This window comes from Xenopus tropicalis, chromosome 8 (assembly GCF_000004195.4).
Source record: "Xenopus tropicalis strain Nigerian chromosome 8, UCB_Xtro_10.0, whole genome shotgun sequence".
NCBI lineage: Eukaryota > Metazoa > Chordata > Amphibia > Anura > Pipidae > Xenopus > Xenopus tropicalis.
The window spans coordinates 55,089,845-55,104,239 of NC_030684.2; the positions used below are offsets into that span (position 1 = coordinate 55,089,845).

At 38.9% G+C, this 14,395-nt stretch overlaps 1 protein-coding gene across 1 annotated transcript; it reads right to left on the bottom strand.

Moving 5' to 3' along the window:
• Nucleotides 1-1,156: 1,156 nt before the first annotated feature.
• Nucleotides 1,157-11,580, bottom strand: tspan6 (tetraspanin 6). The gene is made up of 8 exons (NM_001045652.1): nt 11,472-11,580; nt 5,350-5,538; nt 4,432-4,506; nt 4,207-4,305; nt 3,575-3,730; nt 1,862-1,945; nt 1,508-1,603; nt 1,157-1,352 (listed from the first exon to the last, which is right to left on the bottom strand). Exons 1-7 carry the CDS (start codon nt 11,556-11,558, stop codon nt 1,535-1,537), a joined length of 759 nt encoding a protein of 252 aa, NP_001039117.1. The 5' UTR covers nt 11,559-11,580; the 3' UTR covers nt 1,157-1,352; nt 1,508-1,534.
• Nucleotides 11,581-14,395: the final 2,815 nt, after the last annotated feature.

Here is a 14,395-nt window from a genome sequence, read left to right on the forward strand (position 1 = left end):
TAATTAGAGAAGAAATGGTAATTAATCTACTACCCCCTTGTAAAGCCTCTCCATGCTGTGGCATTGAAAAGGAACAAACTTTTTAGATAGAACATCAGAGATCTTGCCAAGATTGTCTACCAGCAGATGTGAAACAGATGATGCACTGTCCTGCTATAAATCTGCTGAAAGATTTACACCATGCCTGTGCAAATTTCATTGCACAGGGAGGCAATGCATGCATTCCCCACTGCACTGTTCATTATTGTTGGGTTGGTAAAGGAGTTAAAGGGTCCAGTTTATAAAACTGCAGAAAAAAACCTTGGAATTACAAAAATCAGTAATTTATAAAGCTGTGAAATTACTTTTGTAATAGTGCAGCTGTGTGTAAACACCTGAGTATTAAGGCTTCAAACGACAAAAACTTGCATAGAAACTGTTGCTAGAGAACTCATAGTAACACAGCGTTAATGCTGCTTTTTAAACTCATTTTGTTTGTAACAGCGGCCCCACTGATTTCAGTGTGGAAATAATGGCATAAATACAGGTGTTATTTTGGCGTAAGCACTATAAACAAAAGAGTGGTGCTATACACGTATGGTAAAATGAAGTTATACATTAATTAACACACTGCTACCGTATGAACTTTATACAGTTACATGTCATTATGTCTGGAATTCAACCCTTAGGATGTAAGGGCTTCTGCTTTGATAATGCCTTTCCTTATCGCTGTAGTGTTACTTAATGGGAAAATAAACTTTTTTAAATCTTTATTCTTTCTTTGTAATAAAATATTGAGATGTATATTAGTGTTGCAAGCTAATTCTATGGTAGTAACAGCTTGCAGATTTGTCAGTTATTATTCCTTGTTTGTATTGCATTCATTGTCTCCCAAATCTGTGTATCTTACCTGTAGACCTGGCACAGCAGTCACTTAGCATATATAGAGTCAAACCATAAATCTATGGCTAAACAGGGAGTAAGGAAATATTAGTGTATAACCAGTAAATGCCATAGGTCAAATATTCAGCAAACCTTGGCAGTGTGACTGCTGCAATCTAAGAAAACAGTTGACTTGTAGTGGAAATTGTGTAATATTATATATGCCAGCTAGTTTAGTTCCTGAGTAAGTACTCTAGCAAATTTAACATCTGGGTATAGATCTAAGTTGCCTATGTTTTTTTTTTTTTTTTTGGAGGGGTGGGGAGGAGCCGGAATAATAAAAGCATTTTGAAATAAAAGAAACAATTTGAAATATAGGGTAAGAAGGCCTCTTCGTAAAGCTTCTCTTTATATTCTTGGAGTCTTTTTGCTGTGCCATCATACCCAGATGATGATTCAGTGCACCCTCAAATCTGACACAGGAACACTACCTGGGGAGGGGAAAAATAAGTTTCAGTACACATCACACAAAATAACCTTTATATAGAGGAGTATGTACTTCCTACTGTAATCAATAAGGATAGCAGAAGGCATTGAGGATTTTGCATTTATTTTGACGCATATGTTGTACTGCTGCATACTGTACCTTAATGCTTGCAGCGCCAGGGTTTAGTTACACCATTTCATATTGGTTGTTTGTAATATAACGGGATAGACAGCAAGCCAGGAACATTCCCACAAGCTAAAAACAAAAACACATTACAAATTATTTAAAGGGCCAGAAATAAAATGAAAATGGATTATGGATTATGGATTATGAACACCAAAAATAATTGCTTTAAAGTTATTAAAATATAATATACTGTTGTTCTGTGCTGGTAACAATACAAAAAAGAAAAATCTATTAAATATTTTAGGAATCCTAACCATGATAGATGGATAGATAGATGATAGATAGATATAGAAATCACTGACTGGAATTGAAATTTGAAGGTGTTACCTGGAAGCAAGCTATTCCAAAGGATATGCCAGCTACAACACCCATCCGTGACTCCATAACAGTAGTAACCAAAGAAATACAACCCTACAAATACACAGAAAAAGCAAGATACAAGATTATGTAATAATGTTCAGGTGACGGTGCAGAACATAAATTAGCTAAATTAGCTTTTTGATAGGAGAAAGCAATCCTGTAAAATGGAAAAGTTTCCTTGAAGCAAGATCTAGTATGATCAATTTGACTGCTTGCTTTGAGTCTCCTAAACATACAAATAGAGATGTAGCGAACTGTTCGCCGGAGAACTAATTCGCATGAAAATCGGGTGTTCGCAAGTTCGCAAACTTTTAGCGATGTTCGCAATTTTGGGTTCGCCTTAGCTGGAGCCAAATTTTGACCTCTCGCCCCAGAGCCAGCAGATACATGGCAGCCAATCAGGCAGCTCTCCCTCCTGGACCACCCCTGGACCACTCCCTTCCATATATAAACTGAAGCCCAGCAGCCATTTTACATTCTGCCTGTGTGTGCTTGATGAGTTAGCATAGGGAGAGAGCTGTGCAGGAATTTGAGGGACAGTTTAGGTAGCTTTGCTGACTAGTAATCTACTTTCTACTGCTCTGTATGTAGCTGCTGGGGACAGCTGTCCTGCTGATCTCATCTGCTGTAACCCAATAGTCCTTGTAAGGACTGCTTTTATTTTCTGATTACTGTTACTCTAGTCTTCTTTTCATTGTGTACTGCAGCTCCATCTGTGTGTGTTGGAGACAGGTGTGCTGCTCATAGTAGTGCACCAGCACCAACCACACATTCACATTATTTGTTTTGTTTTTTTTACTTTGCTACTGTAATTTATAGAGCCCAGTGCTATTAGTCTAGCTGTGTTGGGGACTGGTGTGCTGCTCCTAGTAGTTCACCCCCAGCACCAACCAGAGATCACTTTTTTTTTTTATTATTAATTTTTTTATTTTTTTTTTATTTAACTTACTGTTCTTTAACGTGTCCAGTGCTGTTTGCTGTTGTTCATAGTAGTGCACCAAACACGTTACACATAGTAGTGACATTGCATTGCAATAAAATCACCTGAGCGATGTTTTTCCACCAGCAATAATATATTCTGTATCCACTACTGCAGCGTTTTGTCTTTGCGTGTGAACCGGCAGTAACCTTTACACGACTTGATTGGCATGTAGACGCGGGACGTTTTAAAGCAGTTTATTACACAAGTTTAGAAATGTAGTGTGATTTCTGCCCTTTACAGCACAAAACGCAACGCTGTGTCAACAACGTATTTTTCAGAGAAATTTTTGTCCTTGATCCCCCTCCTGCATGCCACTGTCCAGGTCGTGGCACCCTTTAAACAACTTTAAAATCAGTTTTCTGGCCAGAAATGGCTTTTCTAGTTTTTAAAGTTCACCTTCTCATTGAAGTCTATGGGGTTTGCAAAGTTCGCAAAAGTTCGCACTTTTTGGCGGAAGTTCGCAAACTTTTTTTGTGAGGTTCGCTACATCTCTACATACAAACATCTAAAATTGCAGCACAGCTAATTATGTGCACACACCATGCCTTCAGTTAATATATATTTATATTGGCAAGGTAAAATTTAGGTTAAAATCAAAAGCAGAGGATATTGCATGAAAGGGATGAATTGGCCATTTTACAAGGTAGTACTACAGAATTTGCAGCAGTGCCATGAAAGCTCTGAAGTGTTAAACTTACCTGTTTAAATACTTTTCCTCCAGCCTTCCCCAAATCTTTCATGTCTGCCTCGGAGCAGTTGCCTGGGACTCTGCAACAGCTTTGGGGAATTCCATGTGTTTTATAGTACTGGGTTTGACCCCATTCACTGTATGAATTAACTCCGCAGCACTGCAACTATATGAATAAATGATAGTTTTTCATTAGCAATCAAGGGCATTTGGGCATCATAAATATCAAAAAAAAACTAAAAAAATCCTCATCAGTTAATTTACTGCTGTAGATGTATAATTAAGAAAAAATCCAGACAAGGGGCCTTAAAATAATAGCTGAAGGAATATAAAACACCAGAAACATCCTCACACCCTCACGCACAAATGCATAGGGCTGCGCTGTAACAATTGCAAAGGACAGTAACCATCTGCTAATCACGTTAGTTATCTCACAGATTTGATTTATCACAGCTTTCTATAGTTAATTATGTACTTGACATCACAAAGCTGAAATAAGGTTTCAGCCAGCTGGCAAAGGGGGGCCAGAAAATGTGCATACACTTACATAAAAGTTGGGCATTTAATGGCTCAACAGCTACATCAACATGCTGGCCATCATTACTAGAAGTGGCAGTGTTTTTCTACATCAGTGCTACTTACAGTTCTCTGTATTGTATCCACAGCCTGGCTCCTGGGATCTCCTGTAGCATTGTACTGCTTGAGAGCTTGCAAGTAACCCTGTTCAAAACTGTTCTTAATCTGCAAATAAGAACATCACAGAAGTGTCTATTATAGAAGCTCACTCCTATCAGGCTTTAACACTGCAGACATACATATTTAGACACTCATTTCAAAGAATGAAACATCATTTGTTGCCACCCTTACCTCATGCCTGAAAACTAAACCAACAATGGCTGCTATCAGTTCGACCAGGAAAATGATGGACAGGAACATTGCATACTAAAATGACAAAAAGTAATAGTTAGGTATCTCAGACACAAACACACTGGAAAACACCACTCGTCCCAACCTTTAGTACCGATAACAGCTACAGTTGTAAAGATCATTCAAATCCCAGGTTCTTATTTTGCAACATAGTTACAGCACTGCACAGTATAGTTACTTACTGATACTGCAAATATATATACATTTTCTAACTTTTATTAGACGGTTTAAAGCTGAACGCTGTTTGACTGCTAGTGGTGACTTGCAGTGCTTGCAATGTTTAACACCTATGTTTGACTGATCTGGTGATCTCAGACAGAACTGTGGCTGTCAACACTGCTCGATGAAATAAAAAAGGAACAGCTCTGCTTACGGCAGGGGTCCCCAACCTTTCTTACTCGTGAGCCACAGTCAAATGTAAAAAGACTTGGAGAGCAACACAAGCACCATAAAAGTTCATGGAGGTGACAAATAAGGGCTGAGATTGGCTATTAGGTAGCCTCTATGCACACTATCAGCTTACATGAGGCTTTATTTGGTAGTAAATCTTGTTTTTATTCAACCATAACTTGCCACCAAGTCAGTAATTCAAAAATAACTACCTGGTTTGGGGGCATTGAGAGCACCATCCAAGGGGTTGGTGAGCAACATGTTGCCCACGAGTCACTGGTTGGGGATCACTGGCTTAAGGCATATGCTTATATGTGGATACCACTCAATAACACTTTACATGTGATGTCCCATGGTGAGCTACAGTTGTTACATACAGGTTCCTCCTTTCAGGTATATAATAATGAGTATTTTTCCAGTTAGAGAGGAAAGGAAGGGGGGTGGGGAGAGGAGAAAAAAATTCCTTACCAATTTCAACATCCAAGTACTTGCTCGACATGTGGCAAAACAGCCAAATGTGCCCAGGAGGATGATGACCGCTCCAGTGCCGATAAGAACATATGGAACATTGGTGGCATTCTCATTCAGGAGAGAGAAATATATATCAAGGCTGACTTTTCCCCAGACACCAACTGTTAGAAGGATGACACCTGTGATCTAAAATTAGAGGCATCATTATTGTCAAGACAATGTTCTTCTAAAAGATCTACCTTAACTGGTCTGATCGGTGTGCCACTTTGCTTACATAAGCTGCAACCTATTTTTTTCTTTTTTTTAGGCTGATGTCCCATGGAGTGGGTTAAGTCACCCACGACAGCAGAGATCTATCGCGGGTGATGAAACCGCCCTTTGGGACATATGTGGCACCTATCACCCCTATATTGTTTCCCCCACCAGAGTTAAGGGCTAATAGAGCCTGCACTCTGCTTGGGGGAAAGAATATTTAAAAAAAAAAAAAAAAAAAAACTCCCTGCCAGTGCTGGGCTACCTGCACCTGGAGGCAGCTTCCAGTGCTGGCAGCCATGTTGGTTGGCGCGCATGCACATAAAAAGCGGTCTCCCCGCTCGCTTACTATGCACATGCTCCTGAAGTGGAAGCAGTGAATGTAAATCACCCTCGTACGTCACACACGTCCATAATGAGCAAGTTGTGGAACTCGCTCATCATGCGCATTCCGAAGTCACTCTAAGTTGCCTGCAGGAGGATACTTTGTGTTTCTAATCTATCACGATCGACTAAACCGCTCCTTAGCCCGTATCTCTTATGAGGTAAACAATATAGGTGTGACAGGTGCTTAGCAATGTCAGTCCATTGCTTTACTGAACAAACAATTTGATTGTCGGCATTTCCATTTCAAATAGGACACCACAAATATTAACTGTTTAATTTATCTAAACTTGTATCTACTAAAGTTGGTTGCAAAGCAGCTGCTGCTCCCGGTGTAAGTAAACAATGGTGACCCAAATCAGGGCACATTCAGATACAGATAGGAATGGTGCGAATTCTGTCAGATCTAGACAACAATGGCTGATATATGTTGTCTATGACAAATCACATTGCCAATGACCCAATGCTTTATTTGTAACATACACAAAGTACTAGCGTATACTGTATCTTTCGTCAACCTGAGTGTCTGTTCAGCTAATTTAAAGGAGAACTAAAGTCTATAAACTGATATGGCTGGAAATACTGAATTTTACATACTGAACTTACACTTGAGTGAGGTTGAGCAGCCCTAAAACAGAAATTATTTGTGCTTTCAAAGTTTTCTACAGGTGCTCACTGTCTTGGATCTTAAGGAGGCCATACAAGTTCAGATTTGAATGTTCTTCCAACAAACATTTGGATATCAATTGTATGTTTAAATGCAACAATCTTAAAGGGGAAGGAAAGGCTAAGTCACTTGGGGGTGCTAAAATGTTAAGCACCCCCAAGTGACTTGAATCGCTTACCTCGTACCCGGGCTGATGCCCCTATTAGGAGAAAACCGCACCAGCCCGGGGCACCTGGGGCGATGCGCTTCCTCCTTCCTGCTCCGTTCAGCCTTGACTGTTAGTCAGGCGCATGCGCAGTAGAGTGAAAAGCCGACTTCTCTGTTAAAGTTCGGCTTTTCACTCTACTGTGCATGCGCGCGCGGTGAAGGAAGGAGGAAGTGCTGCAGGTACCCCGGACTGGTGCTGTTCTCTCCATACAGGGGCACCAGCCCGGGGTACGGGGTAAGCGATTCAAGTCACTTGGGGGTGCCTAACATTTTGGCACCCCCAAGTGACTTAGCTCTTCCTTCTACTTTAAACTAACATTTAGACTGAAATTGTAGGATAAAGCCCCAAAAATAAAAAAATTTGAGGATGTTCTGAACATGAAATAGTTGGCAGACACCAATCGTATGAAAGTTAAATCCTGGATATTACAACACATGGGCAGATTTTATCGTTATTAGACCGAAAATTTTCTAACCTGCCCATTCTACTAAACGACTTATCGCCATGGTACGAAAATTATCAGGATGATAATTCATACTCATCGTGCTCTTGGCAGCTGTTAGGAACCAGAGGTTAGGAAATCATGAGATTCCTCCCAGTTGATGCTACTGGGCAGCTTGCACTTTTATATTATATATACTGTATACTGAGAGTCGACCCCTAAGCTTATGCAGCTGAAAGCACCCTGTTGCACACACATTGTTGCACAGATTTACTCATGAGAAACATTATCAGCAGGAAGAATGAAAAGGAAAACTTACCCAGCTACATTATTGTTCCAATCAAGCAAGCACAGAAAAAAAAAAAAAACACAGAAAAATCAGGTCTGCAGAGGAAGGAATTTTTGCAACATCCTTTGTAGATTATGCTTTGCAAGCCCCACCTCATGTCTTACTTGTTTGTATTGTCTCTCTCTCTTGTACAGAAATACCTATTTTAAAAGGAACAGTAACACCAAAAAATGAAAGAGCTTTAAAGTAATAAAAATATAATGCACTGTTGCCCTGCACTGGTAAAACTGGTGTGTTTGCTACAGTAACACTACTATAATTTATATAATAAGCTGCTGTGTAGCCACGGGGGCAGCCATTCAAGCTGGAAAAAAGGAGAAAAGGCACAGGTTACATAGCAGATAACAGATAAGTTCTGTAGAATACAATAGTGTTTTATCTGTTATCTGCTATGTGCCTGTGCCTTTTCTCCTTTGAATGGCTGTCCCCATGGCTACACAGCAGCTTATTTATATAAATTATAGTAGACTTTCTGAAGTAAACACACAACTTTTACCAGAGCACGGCAGCAGCACATTATATTTTAGTTACTTTTATACACTTTCATTATTTTGGTGTTACTGTTCCTTTAACAGTTTTAATCAGGCAGCTGTTCAAGTAAAATGTGCTCAGTTGTAGCCCATGTAAATTCTATTGTGGATGGGTATTTGCTACCCCTTTCAGGAGTGTTGCCTGGGAAAAAGTATTGCTTTGTGGCTAAAATTCCACAAAAGGAATCCAGCACAGAGCAGGTATAATGTGGGCCAGGGCTTCTTCTCCTTTTAAATGGGACCCCTGGGATTTTAACTCGGACCCAAGATAAAATGCACTAAATATATAATCTTTTAATTGCTACTAAGAATTGTAAAAGAAAACTTTACTGTATGAGAGGCAATCATGGGGACACATTATAAACAGCATGGGGGCCTAATTTCGGGCCAATATAGGTGAGTAAAAAACACCTAGATTTAAATATTATCTGATACAAATATAAAAGCCACAGAGGATTGGGTGCCTTAAGGGCAGTGGCAGATTGGGAGATTAGTAGCCGGTGACACAGGCGACTAATCTCCCTGTATGCCAGAGCCCTAAAGAGAAAAAAACAAATACATGTATTTGATAAAAGAAATGTATCTATAAAGGTTATAAGTGAATAACTTCCCTGTAATACATGTTATGTTGCTGTTCGGAGAAACATTCCTTTATACACAGGGTTCTGGGAGAGGTTTTTTTATGTACTATAAACCATAAAATAATATAAGATGATCTCCACACGCAGTCATTTAAAATGAAAGAGTACATTTCAGAACTGCATTGTTTCATAAGGAAGATGTCATGTGGCAACATTCTCTACTGTATATGAGATTGTTTACAAAAATTTAACAGAAAAAAAAAAAAAAAAAAGATATGCAACATTGCAATTTTGTACATTTGTTTAACTGTAGTGAAGCCAATCCTGAACTTCCTCTGCAGGCAGGTTTCTGTTAGCAACTTTAACTTTAAACCACCCTACCAACTTCCCTTCCCTACTTCTCTTGCTATCTGACCAATACATGGTAGCAATGCTATTGAAGACTAAATGATGATTCAGATACATTTACAGCACTAACCACAGGTGGAGAATAAGTAAGGCTTAGGGCGCATAAGTCTCTCTAAAAAGATACCAACCACCTTATATAAAGTATTCAATTAGATTTCTCATAGAAAGCTGTGGGCAAAATTCCAAAACAAAAATGTCACCCTCCACCCCTGACACTAACAAATGTTTTATAAACATTAACCCAGCAGATTCTACTACAGGTATAAGACCCGTTATCCAGAATGTACGGGACCAAGATTATTCCGGATAGGGGGTCTTTCCGTAATTTGGATCTCCATTTGTTAAGTCTACTAAAAAAAATCAATAAAACATTAATTAAACCCAATAGGATTGTTTTGCATCCAATAAGGATTAATTATATCTTAGTTGGGATCAATTACAAGGTACTGTTTTATTACTACAGAGAAAAACAATTAGTTTTAAAATTCTGAATTATTTGATTAAAATGGAGTATATGGGAGACAGGCTTTCCGTAATTCAGAGCTTTCTGGATAAGGGATCCCATACCTGTATAATGGAGCAGATGCATACAAGGTTAACATAACCATATGTAATGTCAGTCATTGGTTCCTACTTTAAGCCAACGATTTGGTAGTGCAATTATTCCACTGTGTACAAAGCAACTTCAGTTCAGAGTTTTTTTGTTTTGTTTTTTTTTATAATGGGAGTGGAAGACTATGACCAGCCTGCACAAAGCTCTTCTGCGGCTAAATGAAAGCAATGCTACATGTTTCAACAGGTAGTGGAAAGCCTCCCCTTCCTATCTTAAAAAAACAAACAAAATAAGGTGGACTTTCTTAAAGTGACAGTATACACCTAAAAACACCTTTGCTAAAAGTGAATACAATAAAAAGGGCTTGTGTTGAAATTACATTCTGCTTATTGTATTAATTAAAAAAGAAAAAAAAATCCACATTATAAAAAACTCCTTACCTTGTTAAAAGTTCCTTTGTTACCTAGTTAAAAAAATCTCCTTAAAAAGTTTTAAAGTACCCAGCAAATATATCACACTCACTTATTGATGAGAAATAGGATAGTGCCATGCAAACACCTAGATGTTTCTTTTAACAGCTGCATCCTAATTAAATGGCTACATTCCACATAGTAACTAAATGTATCGTTACAAGACAGTAATCTTTCACAATATACTCTCGCTCTTAGTATACATTTTTTTTTATTGTATCAGGCACATTACAGCAATATATTAAACATGACTACAAATATGTATAGTAATCAACTTTAAATTGTAGTCAACCCCTTGACAATGTGTCCTTCTCTCTATTGTATATACAGGTATGGGATCCCTTATCCAGAAAGTTCCGAATTACGGAGAATCCATTTCCCATAGACTCCATTATAAGCAAATAATTTTAATTTTTCAAAATGATTTCCTTTTTCTCTGTAACAGTAAGAGTACCTCGTACTTGATCTTAACTAAGATATAATTAATCCTTATTGGAGGCAAAACGAGCCTATTGGGTTTATTTAATATTTAAATGATTTTTAGCAGACTTGAGTTATGGAGATCCAAATTACGGAAAGATCCCTTATTCTGAAAACTCCAGGTTCCGAGCATTCTGGATAACAGGTCCCATACCTGTACATATATATCTCAAGAAGTCAGAAGAGAACAACAGAGGCACATTCTAGCACAGAAGTTTACAGTTTGAAAGACAAAGGTTGTGCATAGTTACATTGTTGATTGGGTTGAAAAAAAAAAGACTTAAGCCCATAAAGTTCAACCCCCTCCCCAGTGCACATATCTATACACTCATATATATATATATATATATATATATATATATAAACTATACATATATATATAAACTATACATGCCAATAACTATACTATCAGTAAGATCACATAAGTGCATGAGTGCAAAGGCTGGCACAGCTAGCATTGTATTACACATTCATATGGATTTCAAAATATCTCACAGCCCTGAAATTTACTTAAAAAGGTTGAACCACTTGTACACAAAAGCGCAAATGTTTCTTATTTAAAAGAATGGAAAACGTCTATTGGGAACAAGCCCTGTGCTTTAAACTCCTGTGGAATAATACACCTTTACAGCAGAATAAAATAACTACCCTTAAACATCTGGCGCTACAGCTCCAACGCTGCGACTCCAAGCTGATGTTCAGCAACACCCTGAATCCCGAAGCATACAATAATATACACCCCACCCAGCCTTACCATCACTAAATGCTTTCCATAAACACAAAAAGCTAACTTACCCAAAAGATAAAGGTGTAGATAAGCAACACGCTCTTTAGGCACGTTATTACAGGCTTGGTCTGCAACCTTCGCGAAGGAGACGCCATGTCTAAATTGCAGCTGCTTTTACTTTGCCAACCAAGCGTATCTCAAGGCTCCGACCGGATACTGCTGGGTTATTGAAAGGAGAGATGGGTAAATGACGGAAACTGCCGAGTCACAAATCACATGTCACAAGAAGACTCCGAAATGACTCCGAAGTTTAACCGGCGTGGTCAGTTAATGCAACGTAAAAAAAGCTCGAAATAATTCTGTGGGATATGTGTTTCCACCTTTTTTTTTTTTAGCAGATTATAGCAGTTTGAGGAAAAATAAAAGTAAATGGCAAATTTCACATAGGCGAAGGGTGACTTTTTTGTTTGGGGAGGCGAAAGGCATCCTCTTTTATTTTTAATGGTATTTAGCTTTTTGTTCAGCAGCTCTCCATTTGGTATTTCAGCAGCTATCTGGTTGCTAGGGTCTTATTGTACCTGTACATAGACTGACCTAAAACTAATGTGAGACTAATGTGGGACATTTATTAATGCACGAACACTCCGAGCGTATTTTCTGCGACTTTTTCGACCTTTTTGTACTTTGCGGCAAAATTTGTGCGACAAAATCGTATTGTCCCGCCGAGTACGAAAGTTTCAGATTCATTCAAGCTTCGTTATCGTGACTTTCCTTGGGCCAGGTTGGAGCTGCAGAGTGCCATTGATTTCTATGGGAGGCTTCCAAAATCATGCACTGAAGGATCAAAGTCGGAAAGGTTTTCCCGCAGTTTACAATCGTTCGGTACGAAAATTTCGGATCGCCAATATGATATTATTGTGACTAATACGATTTTTTTGTAGGCATTTTCGTGATATTTGCGATCTACAGAAATTATCGTATCCAATCCGAATTTTTCCCATTCGTGATTCGAACTTGTGATTTCATGAATGTGCCCCTTAGTGGATTCGCTGCTGGTGTAGAAAATTTACCTCCCAATTACCTCTTGTGGTTCCCACTGACTTCCAGGGATACTGCGCAAAAGTGTGGGTGGGAGGGCTTTTTTTTTACCCTAAAATGCTTAGGATGTAAAAGTATTAATTTGTGCACTTCTGTATGTATGTATGTATATGTATGTATATCTTTATTTATAAAGCGCTACTTATGTACGCAGCGCTGTACAGTAGAATACATTAATACAAACAGGGGTTAAAGATAATGGATAAATACAAAGTACAACAATAAATACAAATAAATACAAGATACAGTTGCAATAAGAGTCAGAAACACAAGATGAAGGAGGTCCCTGCCCCGTAGAGCTTACAATCTATATGGGAGGGGTAACTAACAGATGGAGAACCCCTCTCTAACTAACCCCTCAATAACTAACCCCTAACTAATGGACGGAAAACCCCTCACTTCTGTGAGGGGTTCTCCATCCATTTGTGTTTGTGATCAGTTAGCTTAAAGGGGTAGTTCACCTTTAAATTAATTTATAATGTAGACATTGATATTCTGAGACAATTTGCAATTGGTCCTCTTTTATTTTTAATGGTATTTAGCTTTTTGTTCAGCAGCTCTCCATTTGGTATTTCAGCAGCTATCTGGTTGCTAGGGTCTTATTGTATCTGTGTATAGTACCTGTGGGTGTGGGATGGAATCTGCAGCAAAAGTTGAGAGTTGGTTCTTGGGTAAAGTTTACAGCCTGCAGAGTCTTCTTTTCAGTCTTCATTTCTGCATTGCCTTCACTTTGCAATATCTCCCGAGCCCTGTCTGCATCTGTGCCTTGATTGGTATTCTGATTGGAGAATCCACAAGAAGAAAGATCCAATCAGAGCACAGCAGAACCGGAGCTTGCAGGAACAAAAGTTTTCCAAGACAGTGCAGAAAGGGAGTGAGGTTTTTTTTGTTTTGTTTTTTTTAAGGTGCCAAGCAGGTTTGGGGAGGCTTAACCTTCCCTAGCCTTATTGAAATTTCGCCTATGAGATTTCATGCCGTTATTTCCAGCAGAAGTCTAACTAGGAAATAACAGGTGAAATAACAATGCTGTTTTTTTTACACAGGACAGCCTGGTAATGTGTTTTGAATTTTGTAACCTTTCTTCACCTTAAAGGTGGCCATACACGAGGCGATTTCGCTCGTTGTGCGATGAACGATTATATCGACAAACGATCGTATGGCGATCGAGTTCCGATACGATATGCCATCCACGGGCAACGATAATTCGGGAAAGATTTTGTCGCATCATTATCGTAAAATACCTACGATCGTACATCTACGTACGATCGATGTCGTTGCTGGCAATCGTGACATGCGCAGAGAACAATTGTTGAAAGACAAATGTCTGACACTCACACCAACTGGCAGATTTTATCGTTAAACGACCAAAATTTTTAAACCTGGCCGATCGATTTTGGGGACGATAACGTCGGCTCGTTTAGTGGGCCGACGATCGTTCGTACACCACCAACTATACGATAACTTAACGATAGCATCGGATCGTTCGGGAATCGGTCGTTTGTAAGTAAAAAATCGGTCCGTGTATGGCCACCTTTACACCGCATAAAATTTACCTCAGTAGGACTCCATGGATAGTAACATAGTTACATAGGGTTGAAAAAAGACCATCAAGTTCAACCCTTCCAAGTAAACCCAGTACACACAACCTATACTTACCAATCTTTACTATCACATACATAAACTATATATAAAACCATTAATACTAACTGTAGATATTAGTATCACAATAGCCTTGGATACTATGCTTGTTCAAGAACTCATCCAGGCCCCTCTTAAAGGCATTAACAGAATCTGCCATTACAACATCACTAGGAAGGGCATTCCACAACCTCACTGCCCTCACCATGAAAAAGCACCTACGCTGCTTCAAATGGAAACTCCGTTGATTGCTTTT

Excerpts from the sequence above, each read along its gene's own strand:
- tspan6 (NM_001045652.1), bottom strand. The coding sequence starts at position 11,558 with ATGGCGTCTCCTTCGCGAAGGTTGCAGACCAAGCCTGTAATAACGTGC. Across the intron at positions 4,306-4,431 it reads GTTTAGTTTTCAGGCATGAG|ATTAAGAACAGTTTTGAACA; the intron begins GTAAGGGTGGCA and ends TCTTATTTGCAG. Across the intron at positions 1,604-1,861 it reads TTGGAATAGCTTGCTTCCAG|CTTGTGGGAATGTTCCTGGC; the intron begins GTAACACCTTCA and ends TTTTGTTTTTAG.